Below are 16,839 nucleotides of genomic sequence, written 5' to 3'. Positions count from 1 at the left end.
TAATAATGTTATGTATGAAACAATGTTTGTGTACATTGAATGATCAGAAAGCAAAGGTATCACTATCTCAGCCACCCATATGGACAATTTTAGGTTTTGGAATATTTTGGATTTTGGCATACTAGATAAGGGAAACTCAACCCATAGCGTGATACTTCTATCTATGTTTCCCTTTTCATCTCTCTTGGAAAGCCAATTAAGCAATCTCAACCCTCAATAGGACACACTGATGAAAAAGAACTATGGGGCCCGTACAGACAAGCCAAAATAAAGCTGCTTCGGGTCACTTTGGAGGTATGCTGTTTAAATGATGCATGCGTCCTAGGAGGCCAGAAGCTGCACCATAAGCCATGTTCCAATCCTTTGGACTGGAGCATGGCTTTGGCATGGCTTCCAGACTCTTAGGATGCATGCAGCATTTAAAAAGCATACCTCCAAAGTGACCTGAAGCAGCTTTATTTTGGCCTGTCTGTACAGGGCCATAGACTCATTTGCCAGCAGCAATGGACACTGTTTGGTGGAAGGCTTTTCAGCTCTACTGAAATAAGATATTGGTGTGAATTGTGTCATTTTAATAAAATTAGAAATTATTAGAATTTGCAGATTTCAACATAGTCAAGTTGAGAATAAATGGACATTTTAACAAAATGAATGTGAGAGGTACAAAAACTGACATATTTATCCATGCATTCCTTTGAATGCTTAACTTTTAAAAGTCTGGAGTGAATACTTGGATATTCAACCATGTTATTGCTGAATTAGAGTACTACCTAATGACAGATTTCCCACTTCACCTTCAAAGAATAGTATCCTGCCATGCACTGCTGTTTGGTAATGCTGATTTTCAGACAGAGAAAATTAAATGGCCCTTAATAAGCAGGATGCAAAAGTCCTTACTAGGGTTATCACGCCATAAAGCTTCTCCACTTTCTCCCTCAGCTCCTTGAAGCAAGAGGTTAGTCTGTCATGAAGAGGCTTCAGCTGCTCCGTCAGCTTCTTCCCATGAATCCTGATCCCTTCAGCCAGCAAAGGCATCTGAAAGAGAGAACCAAAGGTGGGGAGTGAGAAAGGGCAGAGATAAAAGATCAGCTTAACCACATTTTGACACTGTGAAGGCAGCACAAAGGTGCACAATTGATGTGAGATGGAACAAAGTTCAACGCCTTGAAGAAATAAAAGAAATAAGACTTATTATAGGAACATCTCTACCTTAAAGGGGTGTAGGGTATGCATACATATGTGCCTTCAAGTCACCTGTCGACTTATGGCAACCCCATTAATTTCATAGAGTTTTCTCAGGCAATGAAGATGATTTTCCATTGGCTTCTTCTGAAATATAACGTACAGCACCTAGTATTTGATGGTGGTCTCCCATCCAAGTGCTAACTAGAGCTGACTCTCCTTAGCTCTGAAGATCAGATGGGATCTGGTACCTTCAGGATATTTAGACCATGGTCATCCTAAGGATAGGGTCAGTATGCAAAGGGATCTTGGCCTTTTTAATCGACAATCCAAGGTGATCTTTGTAGTGCCAGGGCAGTCCTTTGCACTACATGCTCTCCATAGTATTTTAGAATACAGTTCCCAAAATTTTTAATCATTGCCTATCCTGGCTTGGACTGCTGGGAGATGATGTCCAAAATATTTGGAAGGCACCAGCTTGATGAAGGCTGGCCTAAGGCAACACTGATGTTGTTGCATTGCAAATTTCACAACCAATACCATTCTACTTTTAACTGATACCTGTAGAGCAATTAGTTGCTTGAGCAGTTCAATCTTTTCTTGATCTTCAGGGTGTTCTTGAATATATTTATCTGTAAAAAAGGCCTAGAGAGAGGAAACAGAAGACAAAATCAAGATGGAAGGTATATATATATCATCAAGCTGTGGATGGTTGAATCCATGGAAAGAGAATCTATGAATATGGAGGGCTGACTGTACTGTTTAGGATAACTAAGCAACAGAAAGCTGTGTTAAGTCATTACCACTAGGAGCAGGATAGATTCGCAATGGCTTTGTTCCAAATCTGGATCCATGCACAGGATTTAAAGTTGCCCCATGGCTAGATACTGGGGTCTACAACAGGGAGAAGCAGATATAGTTACTATCCCAAATGCACTCTCCCTTGATTTCTCCCATATAAGGAAAACAGTGCCTATGTTTTCATATATGGAAAAATAATCCTCTACATTCAGTGGTAATCTTGTGGCAAAAATAAAGTCTACAGGGTCCCACTGACTGTGTCCCAAACTGCAAACATAGCAATGTACCATCCCTCCTTAGAAACATTCATACAAATTAAGGAAAGATGATGCCCACAAGATGATAACTCCTGAAATCCAACATGAAAAAAGATTCAGATGATTATGATTATGGCAACCCACAAAACACAAACTCCCTGTACTGACCGAGCCAAGAACAGGAAAATATGATCAAAACGACTGATGACTTTCATATGTGGCCACAGCCTTGAGAAGCCTTAATGGCTTTGCCATTCTTGCAAGTTTTGCTTTAGAGCATAAAACAGAGAAGTAGCAGCTAAAAATATTCCCCAGTTGAAAATGGATCCCTTCCTCGCCTTCCACTTTAATAATTTCTCAGCTGACCTAGTTGGGCAACTTTCTGATCTGAGCACCTCCATACTGCGCTGAATTGACTACAAGGCAGCTAAAAATAACTTTTATTGCAGTTTGTGTGCATTAAGACTTTCACAACCTATGGCACAACTAAAAACTAAAAGCTATGGGTTGCTATTATTAGATTGTATACCATCCAAGTGGAACAAAACCCCAAATTTATCCAATATTGCTGTCAACTGCTCTGATGTCAAGTTTGACTTATGGGGGCCCTATGAATGAGAGACATCCATATCACCCTATCATCAACAGTTCTCAGCTTTTCCTTTGTTAAGATCTTACTACCTTATGTAGATAGTACATAAGATCAGCTGTGGAGCTTATTGGAGATCTTAAGGAAACAACTAACCTTCTCATAGTTGGTGTATCCACCCATGACAGCTGGATCCACAATGCCATTCAACAGCATGGAAAGAGGATGCACAGGCAGAGAGCGGTCCCAGGCATGTTGCTGCACACAGTTGCTGATCTTCTCATTGGTCAGCTCCATGGTTTCAATAGCATTCTCCAAAGGGCTGATTTCCTCCTGAGAAGCACAGATACAGGAGAGCTTAAGGCCCAACTAAATTTGACTCTTCAGTGATGGTTAATGGAAGCTTTCATCCACCTCCAACTTTCCAGATCTATGCCATTGCACAAAATGCTCACCACTGTAACTTGTTTAACTTCAAACCATTTGAGGATTCCTGGGAATGCATAGGCAGTTGTGTAGGTGGTTCTCTCAATCCACATTGTCTAAATTGAAGCCACAAAGAGAGGGAGGGAGAGAGAGATTACTGAGATATTGCCATTGCTAGCCAGGACACAGAAGGAATTATCTCTTCATCCCTATTTAGCATTTTGACTTGGTTCCTAGATTCATGAAGCCAACCCTTTCAAACCTATCTGTTATTGCTTTTGGTGGACTGGTCTGAATGATGAAGGACTCACTGCAAATTCATTCTCTGGATCTTTTTCTCCTTTCCTGAATGGCCGGGAATATCGGAATTGTTGCACTTCGTTGGACCTGTAGAAACTGAAAGAGCAAATAGAAATACAGTGAAATAAAAATTACAGATCAGCCACCACTTAGTAATCCTCACCTTCAGGGCTACTTTATCCCTCTGTCAGTCTAAAGCATTAGGGCATTTGAACTGTGATTTGGGGATTGGGGTACTTGCAATGGGAGATGGGTGAACATACAGGGGACAGAAGAAGTAGATGGAGGTAGATGATAAGTGTAGCTGTCTAGACGCAAAATATGAGAGGTCAAAGGGAGAGATCTCTCTCTAAATGGAAAGATGGTCACTTAGGTATCACACAAAAAAGAACATGAAAGATAAGACAGATTTGCATAGCAATTGCATCTACTACTTTATGTGGATAGGTAAAAACATAGGAGCAAGGACTAGACTGTAAAAAGACATCTGCCATACTATCATGGGAAGATGATTTGTGCATTTATTCAGTCTGTTTTTCAGAAGGGAATTGTTATCTTAAAAGGAGACTCTACATGACCAGTTCATGCCTATCTTACAGTCAACATTTCTATCACATTTGTTACCTTGGTGGAATTTCCCAGCACATGGGCTTTACAGTAGTGATGTGGCAACCTTGACAAACTATATTAGAGTGTACAAGCGCATAGCTCAGAACTCGCAAATTATTCAGATTGTGTCAGGATGTGAGGCAGAAATGCATGTCTTTCTTTCAATAAAGTCTGATCCTTGTTGGCCTGGTGTGGCCGGGAGAAGCAATTCCACAGCTTTGCACTTTGTTTCTCTATGTAAAAAAGGACTGAGTAAGTTGTATATATGTGTCTTACTTTAGAATCTGCTCTGGAACAGGCTTGTCCTTGTAGTTTGGTGGAAGGTTCATTACAGGTTTAACAATGAAGCACTGTATGTCTGCATGACCTGCGTTAAGGAAAGGAAAGGAAAGAAGGAGCAGATAGTCCGAAAGAGCAAATCAGTCAGATCTGTGACCATCTCAGTTTAAGTGAATATTGAAGGAAATTCTGTGATCCCTCTAGACACCAGAAAAAAATTACTTCTTTTTGGACTACAGCTCTCAGAATCCCCCAAATCAGCATGGCCACTGGGCAAGATTGAGAACTATTATCACACTTTAGGAAATGCACCTGAGAGTGCTTGTTTTACTCTGTCCGTTCATCTCTTTTTCCTCTTTTGTGTTGTTTAAGTTGCAGTTCTGTGGGCAGAGACTATCTTGCTTGTGAAGGAGGACATGTTTAAGAGCCTTTTTTAGATGAAGTGTGGGGTAAAATGCTTTATAAATATTATTAATGAGAAACACTCAAACGTTATATGGTTATCAATCCACCCTGGCCTTAGGGAACATCTTTCCTCTTGTTTTTGCCCCTCAACAACCATCATTAAAGTTGAGCATGTTGCTTCACCATAGGTTTACTCCATGCATCTGAGTAATTAGAACAAGTATACAAAAGCTCATGCTACAACTCCTTCCACACAGTTTTTGGTGGGGTTTTGGGGCTATGTGGCCATGTTCTAGAAGATGGCGACATAGCCCGAAAACCCTACAAAAAACTATGGACGCCGGCCATGAAAGCCTTCTAATCTTTTCACACAGCTAGTCTCAAAGGTGCTAAAAGACTAATATGACTGTGTCTCTGAACCCAAATCTTATGTCCTTGTAGTTGGTTGCTCCAGTCAGTACACTTGGCTATGATACAAGTTTTATTTTTATTAAGAAGGCTTACTTTTAACATTTTTCTTTTCTGTTATTGGTTTTATGATGAACTACTTTGAGAAGGCTAAACAAAGAAAAAGGAGCACAGACAGAGAAAATAGCTGGACTAAGGAAACAAAAATGTGAACCAAGTGCTCTTCTCCCATGATCTCCTTTTGCTGCTCATATAAGACTTCCAATCCTCTGTGCCTTAAAAGTTACAATCATGTCTCACTTCACTACAAATTGCACTGAACCCCAAAAAGATACGCTGCTTAAGAGAAGCTCTGGTTTCTTCTGTGGGTGGAGCAGTACTACTCAGCTTCTCAGCGTTTGGAAACTGAGTGAGTAATTTCAGATTGAAATCTTCTCTCCTTTCATATTCCTTCCCGCGGTAGATGAAGATCTTGTTCTGCCAAAATGAAGAGAAGCATGCTGCTAAACTGAGAAAATGGCACTCCACCAATATAGTCACAAACAAATAAGCCCAAGACTAACCAACACCATGAAGACTCACAATAATAGTAGGAATTACTTGTAAACATTAAAGATTGCAACTAGTAAGAAAGATCTCCGACATATTCTTACACGGAGAAAAGAGGGGAATCCATGTCCAAAATACCCAACAGCAAAATACTCCGGTTGAGGTCTCATGGCCTTCATGATGTTTTCGTAGAACATGGCTCGTTTTTTCTGTATGCAACATTGAAGAAATAAGATTAGAAAAGATACCTTACTTTCACCTGATATCAGCTTGTTCTCCTTAAATTAACAAAAAATATTGCAGTGTTAAAATGTAGCCAGTGAGAAGGATCGCCTGCTCCTACATCATCTCCTCATAGGGCATGTGGCCCACTAAACGTTATATGACTGCAAATCCCATAATCCTTCACCATTTCCAATAATGGTTAGAGCTAATGGGAGTTGGAATCCAGCAACATCTGGGGGACCATGCATTCTTTAGATTCACTCTACATAAAACTTCCACTGTAAGAGGCTAGGAAGGTCATAACTGGTTGGCTGGTCCAGTCTTCTTATTAACTCATTGTTCATAAAACAAACCAAATATACAGAAGAGGGTCTCAAAAACTAAATTGTAAGTCTAAATATTTATTGCAGTCCAATCCCATTATATCAAATGTTCACAAACATGCAGCTTAATTGTTCCTCTTAGGCTTGTCTATATCATCTTTTGCTTCCTATTTGGTGCTATGACCTCCAGGCAGAAACATCTCAGGCTCTTCTCTTGAGCCATGGTCATTTTAACTCCTTCAACTCTCAACCTTTCAGAAAACTGAAGAAGGAAAGAAAGATCCAGCAGTCTTACCAAGAGATTGCCAAGCCCCTCATAATCAAAAACTTTGTTTTCGTACATCTCAGCTAGTTCCTTGCTTAGTTGGATGGCTTTCTCCCACATCTTCAAACCATGAATAGGTAAAACAAAACAAAAAAGACAACGCATTTATTAATAGAGAGAAAAATAGATTAAAGATTCACAATTTGGCTACCCAAGAATGCATGTGCTACTCATGTTGATGCATGCAGGTAAACTCCTAATCCATCCTTAGTTTTTAAATGCTAAAGCCATTTTCTAAATGAACCTAACAACATCCAACCCTCTTGCAAGTACAGTATAAATCCTATATGTTCCTTCTCATGCTTGCACCTGGTCAGGTACACTTATCACATTCAATGTCTGAAGCCCAAGCAAAGAAATGGATGCACATGATCAGTAAGCCACGTGTTTGGAGCAAGTACATACTGGCTGTTTGGATGTCAAAACAATAAAGGCATCCAATGGACGAACCAGTATGCTAAGTGGTTTAGCATGATGTCTGAATTAAGCAGAAGCTGGCACTCTGGTTTGTCTTTCCACCAATAAACCAGAGAAGGAACAACAGAACAAACCATAGCTTGTCTCTTTGGTTGGTTGAAACAAGCCAGAGGTTCCTGTCGGGTTCAGCTGTCATGTTAAACAAACTAAAGGGGTAGTGTGCACCAGAAAACTGCTTTCCATCAATATTTCTCATGGCCTAAGCCAGATCAAATTCTGGCTTATCATCATCATGTCTAAATACAGCTAATAGCAGTTTCCAGTGGTTTGCAAACCATAGCTCTCCAGCTTTGTATATAGTGTGATTTGCTACAAAGGGAAAGTGGAGATATTCTCTCCTTCTTTTGCATGTTAAAAAGGAGGACATGTTTCTTGTGACTCATTCCTGATGATGAAAACCATCATTTAGGTCAGTGATGGACATTATGCCTCATGTGTCCCTCTGATTTCTTTTTTTGTGGTTCCTATCTCTGGCCACAGCATACAGTCACTGAATCAGCTGATAAATTCATGGCACAAAGTGTCCTGAGAGTTCATGAACCTTATGAAATAGTCTCACAAGGTCTATGCTGTGGGGTAACTCTCCCAAACCATAGACAACCACTACAGTTGGTAGCAAATTTTGAATGCAATTGTGATGGCAGAAATACAATTAGTTTATGCAGCACAATAGACAGCAGTGTATCCCAAGAGGTTTTGTGGAGGGGGATCTAAAGCCAGTCCACATGCTACATTCTGCAAAATTGAAAACAATGTATTTTAAGATAATAATGGAGGCAAATGAACTACCCAGTTCTAAGGGGCATTTAGCTAGGCAATCTGAAACATCACAGTAATCCAAGCAGAAAGCAAAACATGCCCTGGGATTGTCTGGTCTGCTTCTGTCTGTGAGGATGACCAAAGACAGACTCACTTTGCCTTTGTCGAAGAAAGCAATGATTTCTTGATAGAGTTTCTCCTTGAGCTCCTGCTGTGAGTAGACATAGTAGCTGTCCCTCTGGAGCAGATGCGGAGCACACGGTTTGTCGGACCACTAGGATAAAGGGAACAAGCAATGCAATGCTTCTGAGTCATTACAAATTTGCTTCGGAAAGCAGTAAAACATGATCAAATCTAAAAAACAATTGTTATGCTACAGGTTGAGTATTCCACAGCTGCAAGTGTTTTGGGTTTCAGAATATATCTTGGAGATGGGACCCAAGCCTAAACACAAAATTCATTTATATTTCATACACACCTTATACACATAGCCTGAAGGTAATTTTATACACAATATATTTTTGGTGCATGAAATAAAGTTTGTGCGCACTGATTAACAAAGGTGTTAATCTCAGCCACCCATGTGGATAATTTTGGATTTTGGTATATTTTGGATTTCAGAATAAGGGATATTCAACCTGTATTATTCAAAGCTTGTTAGAAAATCAAGCAAATAGGAGTACTTAGCTGTGTTCCTACATTTCATTGCTCTGGGTTCTCTTCTAGAGCTTAACTTCTCAGCAGAGGTGAGCCTAAATTTTGTGACTGATTGGTAATTTTTAACAGGTTGTTCCTAAAGTCCTAGAAGAGACTGAATCAAGGTGCCAGGGCAGAAGCAGGTATCCAAGTAGCTATGGATGGATGATGCATGTCAGAACTCTGTTGACATAAAGCAATTTTTCCCAATGGAGGCTAGTGTGATTCCTAGACCCCTTCCATGTTTGACTATTGTGACATGAGGCACATGAATCTCCTCCTGGAGATCTCAGTTACTCACCTGGAGTAATTCTGCATGAAGGAGCAGTGTGTATGCGGCCTCAGTATAATTTTCGGAGCCCGTATGCAGGTCCCGGAGTTTATACAAATATCTAGAAGAACATTGCACAGATATTATTGTGGAATCCCAAACACAGCAATAAGTCAGATATCATTTTAGTTCAGCTTGTTAACCGAAGGTAGAATCTTCTACACTGAGGATGGGAATTACATGGCCATTGGGGTACATACAACCCCGAAGCCTGTTTTTGGTCCTCCATAGCTCCCCCCCCCCCACACACACACATAATAAATCCCCCAGATGGAAGAATTGCACATATCTTCTAAAATGTGTAAATGCCAACTTACTATAGCCACAAATCCAGTAGTGGGGGCAAGGGGACAGTAATGGGCTTTTAAAAGCACCTTCCTATCTTATTTTAAGGGACTGGTATAGCCACTGCAGGGTCCTAGGACTGGAAAAATGGTCCTCTGAATGCTGCAGCTTCCCCTTTCCCAGTTCCATACAATGATAATCCATACTAAAGATTCGATGGTTTACCTAATGTATATATCCTCCCTCTTCTTTTCTTTATAAAAATTCTGGAAGAGAAAAGTCATGGTCTGATTACTTCAGCTGTTTTACAGATCAAAATTAACATAAATCAAATATACATAGAACATGACTCAATGTAACTAGCTCAGATTGGCAAATGGGATGCCAGATAGCACTTCTCAAGGGAGGGCAAACTATTCTGGAAGTGTCTAGTTGCCTCCTCCTATGCTTCATTTGTCCTCTGTCACACTTCATATTCCATAGATGATCAGACAATATTAACCTAGGGCAATTCCAGTCATCATCATTACTGCAAGACATGGCCACCAGAGAGCACACAAAGCTTGAGATGCAGTGGGATCTCCTTACATCTACACAGTTCACTGGTTTGCATCCCTGTCTACCTCTGAAACAGCAGACAGATGTTTAAAATGGTATTACATTAACCCATTTTGAAAAGGTAGGTCCAACGTACCAGAAGATTCACAGTGCAACTCATGCGGTTTTCTCTGCTGCCGTCATGCATGATCGCCCGGTAATCCAACAGGTTTTCTAATAGGCTGCTAACCAACAGGGCAAATACTTCACCTGAGCTTGAGAGGTATTTGTGTTTCCGACAGTGCTCCAATAATCTGTGGGCAGATGCATTAGAAAAGGCAACAAAGGGAGGGGGATCAGTGAAAATGAGTTGCATCTAAAGATTCATGAGCAAGAAGGCTACTGTAAATGGAGACATGAAGCTCAAATCTGTGACTGAAGATCACCTTTATTTTATTTCTAGTACTGTCCTGTCTAAAAGAACCTCCAAATGCTTGTCTGAACAATTTGGAAAACATTATTTGTTTTGTAACAAGCTATCTAAATGAAACACAGGAGGGCAAAACAAAGGGGTTATCAAAACCACTTACAGTTTCTCCAGCAAAATCTTGTACTGTTCATCCCCCCGACCCCCTTCAACTTCCTGATCCAGTTTAGTTATAAGCTCATCTTCAAACTGCAAATGAACAACATAAAACAAAACAGCACAATAATCCATACTGCTTTCTAAGGGATACTTCTTACAAATGTGACAAATAACAGAAAGCATTTCTAAACTTTCTGGGTGCTGGTGGGGCTGGTTGTTGTAATAGTGCTTTGATGGAAGAGCACCAAGGAACACCTGAGATTTCCATGTACCTCCAGGAAAGAATTCTGCCAGAAATCTGGGAGAGCTGTTGCTAACAGAGTTGACAATCTGGAGTTAGAGGGTTCAGTGGCTGGAATCAAGCATCTTCAATTGTCATATCCCCTTTTGCCTTCTGCTCATCCCATAAGCACACTTTAGCACCCCACAAGTGGTTTCATACCATGTGGAAGTTCCTGTTGCCACTGAAGTTGAATTCACACTGCATCATGTCAAAAAAGATCGGGATCGTCGCCTTCCGCAATTCCGGCTCCGGTGTCAAAGTCACCTCCAGGATGGGGCCAACCATGGAAGGGATGAACTTGATCTTGTGAGGCCCTGAAAAAGAAGAAGAAGGGGATTAGGGAGACAGCAGATGGCTGTTTTGCCCATGGGGAGATTTCCAGGGCACAAGGGAGGCAGCTGGCATCCACCCATTCATTGCCTCCACCTCAAGTCTTTCATATGCAAAATATACAATTGAGTTGTTTCTGGTGCTTGAATACCTCCCCTTCTCTCATTCCCATGGGGAACAGGAGGATTAAATGCTACCATGACACAGATGCCCTGGACAGGAGGGAAGGAATTGACGGAGGTGGGGGCATTGGGGAAACCTCATCCCTCCAGACTGATTTTTTTTCCCTTTCTGTTCCGGTGTGTTGCCTCTTTTGTATTCTTTTCAAATCTCTAAGAATGCTTCCAGAATTGGAAAAGTTCCCTTTTGGGGCTCCAAGTAGGCCAGATTAGATCCTTTGCCACCCTGCTATATACAATTGGAGAAATGCTGAGAGGACTGACTTTTTTTGAATCGATATGTGAAAGAGGCAGTCCGTCAACTAAAGGGCGGACATCAACGTTATACAAATTATCAGTAGATTTTGAATATGGAGATATTCAATAATATACCTTGTTGTTGGAAAGCAAAATATCTACAAGCTTTTTAGCCTTATACATAAATGCAGTAAGTTCCTTCCTTTTGCCCTGAATTGCACAGCCCTATCCTAGTGAAAATGACATCCATCAAGTGGGCAGTCATTTTTCTCATTCTCCTTATAAAACAAGAGGCTGCTATCTCTTCTGGTAGCACCGATCTGATCTGATGTCATGCAGCATAGTCCCAAAGGACAAGAGTACATAGTTCACATGTGCGCTTGCCACTATAGCAGATGTATGAAGCTCACCAAGGTTGTACCACATGTCCCTTATCTTGAAGCCAATGTCCTTCCTCATGTCTCCATATCTACAGACAAGTGGGAGGAGGAGAGAGAGAGAAAGAGAGACTTACACATGCTTAATAAACATCCAGAAAGTTAGGTATTTAATGGTAGTTTTAAGTTAGAGCTGATTTGGATTCGTAAGATTTGCAGATACTGGTCCATATTTTAGTATGAATTTCTCTTAATAAATACATCCTTTGTATACAGCTGTGCCTAAAATACACATCTTTGGCAAGCAGTTTTGACAAAATGTTGCATCTCTATTGTCACTTTCACTAATGTATACCTTTTTGCACACCTTATTTTCATAGAATTCCATTGCGACATTCAGAGAAGTGTAAATTTTGAGGTATCGTGGAGTTTTAGTTTTTATATTTGTTGGAAAGAACAAAGCAATCTTGGAGACGGGGGAAGATGCTCAAGCCCTGGTCTTCAGTTGATAACTAATGGGTTGCAACACCATCATGCTCTCACAGACTCAGAGTTGGAGAAAGTCTCACTGGCTAGTTAATTCAACTCCCCATCAATGTATTCCCAGCAGAAACAGAAATATTTGCTGATCTGCTTTATCTGCCATGGCTCAACCTTATGGGATTCTGGGTCTTGTACTTTTGTGAGCTATTTAGCCTTCTCTTTCAAAGAGCTCTGGTGCCCCAACTAACTACAAATCCCAATATTCAGTAGGGTAGAACCATGTTGTTCCCCACCCTGAGCACTGCTTTTAGTGGAAAGGCAAAATCAAAGCAGAATAAACAAATATATGCTCTTAAAGTACAAAAGAAATTCAGTGCAGAAGAGAAAGAAAGGGGGGAAAACTCACATGAAAACTTACTTCTTGGCTATCTTGTTCCGTTTAGCCTGGGAGAAAGTCTCCAACTGGAGAGAATCATGAGTGAGAAAGGCTACTGCCAAGTGAAAATAATTATTCCAGAGCTATAAGGGAAAGAAAGAAAAAAGAGTGAGACATAAAAACTACCTGGCTACCTGGAAACTATGCGTTCTATAGTTTCCTCCCTTTTTACTGATGTGCTTTTAAGCCACTTTTTAATTTGATGGTTGTATAATGACGAGTGAGAGCCAGCATGGCATAATAGTTTGAGAGTTGGACAATGATTCTGGAGATCAGGGTTTGAGTCCCCATTGAGCCAAGGACCTTGGGGGAGTCACACACTCTCAGCCCCAGAAAACCCCATGATAGGTTTGTCTTGGGGTTTCCATAAATAAGAAACACAACAACAACGATGATGACGAACATTTAAATTATGTTCTAATGTTTAAATGTATTCTTCTTTTATTTGTTTTAGCAGTTTAATAATACAGTGGGCCCCTGTATCCACTGGGATTTTTTTCCAGGACTACTCCTCCTCCTCTTCTTCCTTTCTGTCTCTTTCACCAACATCTCCATCCCATTACTCCCCTCATTGCTTTGGCATCATGATGCCTCTTGCTCATTCCGAGGCCACCTTTGCTGGACCTCTATAACCTCTGTTGATCTCCAAGCCTTCTCTCCCGCATCTTCTTCCCAGATAGGAGAGAGGTGAGTAATGCGGCTTCTGAAAAATATCTCCTTCAGTGTTGTCCTAGGAGGCAGAGTGAAATTCTGGGAGACCAGCAGAGGTAATGGAGGTTCAGCTGAGCAGTCTCCAAGTGATGCAGAGGCATTGTGGGGCTAAAGTGGAAAAGGGAGTAATAAACCAGGACGATTGGTTGGAAAGGAAATGGAGAGGTGGAGGGAAGTTGCCACTGCTGGTTGCCTATCTGTGGCTGTTGTAAAAATCTCCTTCAGTGTTGTCATCCTTCTCTTCTTTTTCCCTGAGAAGGATGATGACACTCCATGAGATTCTTGCAGCAATAGCTGGGAATTGTGATCTGTAGCATGCATGTTTGGCAGGGCTAGAGATATTCACAGTTTTTGCACTTTTTCAGGGGTTTTGCACTCCTAACACATGCAAAGGTGGAAAGCTGGCTGTATTTAACTTTACACATGACCAACTATCTTGTCAAGAACTATGCTTTCAGTGCTGGCAAACAGGACTAGATGTTCAGCCTTACCTGCAGTTCAAAGCTTGCCTGGTCCAAAAAGAACCGGTTGAGCACAGAGGTGTATTGGTTTATGGCTCGAAGGAAAATCCTGGAAATAGAGAGTCAATCTAGATGAGGAAATGTCAAAAGAAATGCCTCCAGTCTCTCCCTCATTCCTGCAAAACCACAGGAACTGCCCACAACATGTTCACAAGTTACTTGACATGATTTATATTTTAGTTTCCTAAGCCGTGGTGCCAAATTTTCATTTCAATTTTTGAAAATCTGGTCTCTTCTCAGCATTAAGCAGATGGTTCTCAAAGTAAAAACAACAACAACAACTACTGGTCAAAAGATGTATAATTTACTACATTACGATGAGCAGAAGAATAAAACCACTACACAGACACAAGAGTATTCTTGCATTCAAGTTTAATATGAAGAAATAGCTGTGTTAGTCTGTCATTGCCTAACATCAGAAGAAAACTAGGACTTGGAAGAGCAGTTATGGGGGAACTAGACAAGATCCTAAAGTGTAGACAAGATACTGTAATGTAAAAATATATACTAGAGCAAATCAACCCCAAACTCTCCCTAGAAGCCAAGATGACTAAACTGAGACTGTTGTAAATTGGTCATATCATGAGAAGACATGACTCACTATAAAAGACAATAATGTTCAGTAAGAAGGAAGTAGAAAAAGAGGAAGACCACATTACGGGTGCAAAGAGATCTAGTGCCTTTGAGACTGAGCAAAAGACAAGGTGCTACAATGTTCCTTTGTATACAGATATTCCAGATTAAAATAGTTATGTGTCTGAATTCTACTCACATTACAGATGGATAGACTCAATCTATCCACAGTCCAGAGTCTTCAAGACCTACTAATAATAGGGTGACTTGAAGGTCTCTCCTTTATGGGGTTACTGTATACTGAAGATGACTTGATGGCAGTTAACAACAACCACCACCACCAATTCCTAAAGGTATAACCTTTCCCCACAAAACAGTTGTTCCAGCCTCTGTTTTGTCCCTTACTGAACCTATTCCAGCCCTACTATATTGTTTTGGAGGTCTGATACTCAGAATACACATTATTCAAAATGTGATCACACCACAGATGTTGGAAGTACTGGCATCTAAAGATTTAGGGCATTAGCGAGGGACATTATGCATTTAAACCAAATAACCTCTGTTCTTGGAGAGAAACCAGCTCTCGTGTTTACCTGCTCTGCATCATGTTCATGACCATCCAGTCATTTGCATAGACATTTTTTCCAATCAGGTCTTTAAACATGATGAAGGTCTCCATCAGGAAATCCTGCAGAGAAGGAAACAAACGAGAATGAAAAGAAGGCCCCAGAACTCAGAAATATCATAGGTATCAGGAAAAAGTACACTCTGAGGAAACTATGAAAACATAATGCAACAGGTTCCATGGAATGCTTTCTATTCGTAAAAAGATTCCTGCGAGCAGGGGAGGGCACCCATCCACATAATGGCCTTAACCCAGTCCTCTGTATCCCTTAGTCCAGCCTATGGAAGTTCTTTCCTCATAGCTCTGACTCTCAGGAAAGCACCAGGGAGCCAGTGATATTAAGAACTGAACTCCCTTGGCATCATTTGGCCAACAGAGAGTTAGGGTGCAGCATCTGACTCATCACACCAAATGATTCTGCACCTCTAATACAAGCAAATTATCTTTCTGTGCCAACACGAGTTGCACGAACTGGGTAAAAGCGGCATAGATTAGGTAAATTGTGCACAGAAATAAACATTTTAGGGGAAATGCCTTGTGGGGAAAAGAGAAAAAAAGAAGCCTCACGAACGGAAACAAAGATGGGAATAAAATGCAGGTGGCATTTAGAGAAACGCAGTGAAACCAAGACTAGGAACACTCCCAGCAGTAAACTGTCAACCGTTCATGGAAATATGTCATAAGGCCAAACTTTCAGCTGGCAGTCTTGCCAACCCAGTCTAGACATGGGGAGATCACAGGAAAATCTCCATGTAGATCTTTTAGGGGATGCAGCAGGGCAGAATGCCTATTAAAGAGGGAGGCACTCTCCTGGCATTGCCAAATGCTACACATTTATGAAAGTCGCACTGCTGTCATCATTGCCGCTGCACTGATTTGTGTAGCTGTCTTCCGACACAGTCCTCCTGGAGCCATTAAAACATGATCAGCTATAGGGATGGGAAAATATCTTTCCTCCCATGGCCGGTTTTTTAAAGAAGAAAAAGCCTGAAGTCCTTTCCATCCCAAATATGAAGTCTACATATTTTGGAAGTTACTTCCAAACTGAACGCAACTGAATTTCTCCTCCATTTGCAGAGGCCAAATTCAACATCCACTGCTTTTCCCAGCATATACTGGGTCATGTTGTACCTATGTGACATACAAACGCTGAGGACAAAAATGCTCCTGTGAGGTTAAAAAAAAGATGTGGCAACCCCTAATTCACAATAAACATGTTTCTTTGTAACTTTATTATTTATAGCCACATGTCATCATAATTTAATATGTACAAAAATAACATTAAAAATACAAATTTTGCAACCTGCACAATAATAAAAGCACTGCTGCCTCCCAGCACCGCATGCATCGGTTACATACCAGAACAAATAGTACTGTAAATCAAACCCAGACTTCTAAAGCCTAAGCAGTCTAGATTAATAAAGCTATCCGTTTCTATCCTTCACACATTACTATTTTTATTAGTTCTGGGTTTGATACGACAGCTAGTTTAATTTTCATGGATCTATACAAGGATCTCACATGGCTCTCACATCACTTTCCAGGCCTTGATCCAACCCTCCCCTAGCATTGTTCCCTTTGTTTATGCACACAAGAGAATATGCAGACATCATGCCAAGCCATGGGGAGCCCAATGCAAATCTCCCATCTCCCAATCCAACAAGGTAAGGGGGAAATATGAGGGTTATGGGTTTTATTCTGTATTTTATTGCACTCTGTATTGTATTTTATTCTC

The 16,839-nt window shown here is 40.8% G+C and overlaps 1 protein-coding gene across 5 annotated transcripts in view; it reads right to left on the bottom strand.

Annotated features, from left to right (window-relative positions):
- The window catches only part of DOCK5 (dedicator of cytokinesis 5), an 84,179-nt gene that overhangs the window by 9,383 nt on the left and 57,957 nt on the right, over nucleotides 1-16,839 (bottom strand). Inside the window, exons 29-47 of one of the 5 annotated variants that reach the window (XM_042476102.1) lie at nucleotides 15,073-15,167; nucleotides 13,877-13,955; nucleotides 12,657-12,757; nucleotides 11,789-11,847; nucleotides 10,792-10,946; nucleotides 10,354-10,439; nucleotides 9,921-10,077; nucleotides 9,452-9,492; nucleotides 8,912-9,002; nucleotides 8,069-8,188; nucleotides 6,649-6,738; nucleotides 5,910-6,014; nucleotides 5,592-5,733; nucleotides 4,441-4,522; nucleotides 3,567-3,651; nucleotides 3,285-3,371; nucleotides 2,986-3,162; nucleotides 1,744-1,827; nucleotides 898-1,035 (exon numbers count right to left, since the gene is read on the bottom strand). In XM_042476102.1, the coding sequence (XP_042332036.1) occupies nucleotides 898-1,035; nucleotides 1,744-1,827; nucleotides 2,986-3,162; nucleotides 3,285-3,371; nucleotides 3,567-3,651; nucleotides 4,441-4,522; nucleotides 5,592-5,733; nucleotides 5,910-6,014; nucleotides 6,649-6,738; nucleotides 8,069-8,188; nucleotides 8,912-9,002; nucleotides 9,452-9,492; nucleotides 9,921-10,077; nucleotides 10,354-10,439; nucleotides 10,792-10,946; nucleotides 11,789-11,847; nucleotides 12,657-12,757; nucleotides 13,877-13,955; nucleotides 15,073-15,167 (1,974 nt within the window). Of the gene's footprint in view, nucleotides 1-897; nucleotides 1,036-1,743; nucleotides 1,828-2,985; nucleotides 3,163-3,284; nucleotides 3,372-3,566; nucleotides 3,652-4,440; nucleotides 4,523-5,591; nucleotides 5,734-5,909; nucleotides 6,015-6,648; nucleotides 6,739-8,068; nucleotides 8,189-8,911; nucleotides 9,003-9,451; nucleotides 9,493-9,920; nucleotides 10,078-10,353; nucleotides 10,440-10,791; nucleotides 10,947-11,788; nucleotides 11,848-12,644; nucleotides 12,758-13,876; nucleotides 13,956-15,072; nucleotides 15,168-16,839 lie in introns of those variants that run through there. The other 4 variants (XR_006104725.1, XR_006104727.1, XR_006104726.1 and 1 more) reach the window with 4 other exon arrangements.

Source organism: Sceloporus undulatus, chromosome 6 (genome assembly GCF_019175285.1).
Source record: "Sceloporus undulatus isolate JIND9_A2432 ecotype Alabama chromosome 6, SceUnd_v1.1, whole genome shotgun sequence".
NCBI lineage: Eukaryota > Metazoa > Chordata > Lepidosauria > Squamata > Phrynosomatidae > Sceloporus > Sceloporus undulatus.
Note: the sequence above shows the minus strand (reverse complement) of the source record. Positions and strands in the feature narration are given on the sequence as shown.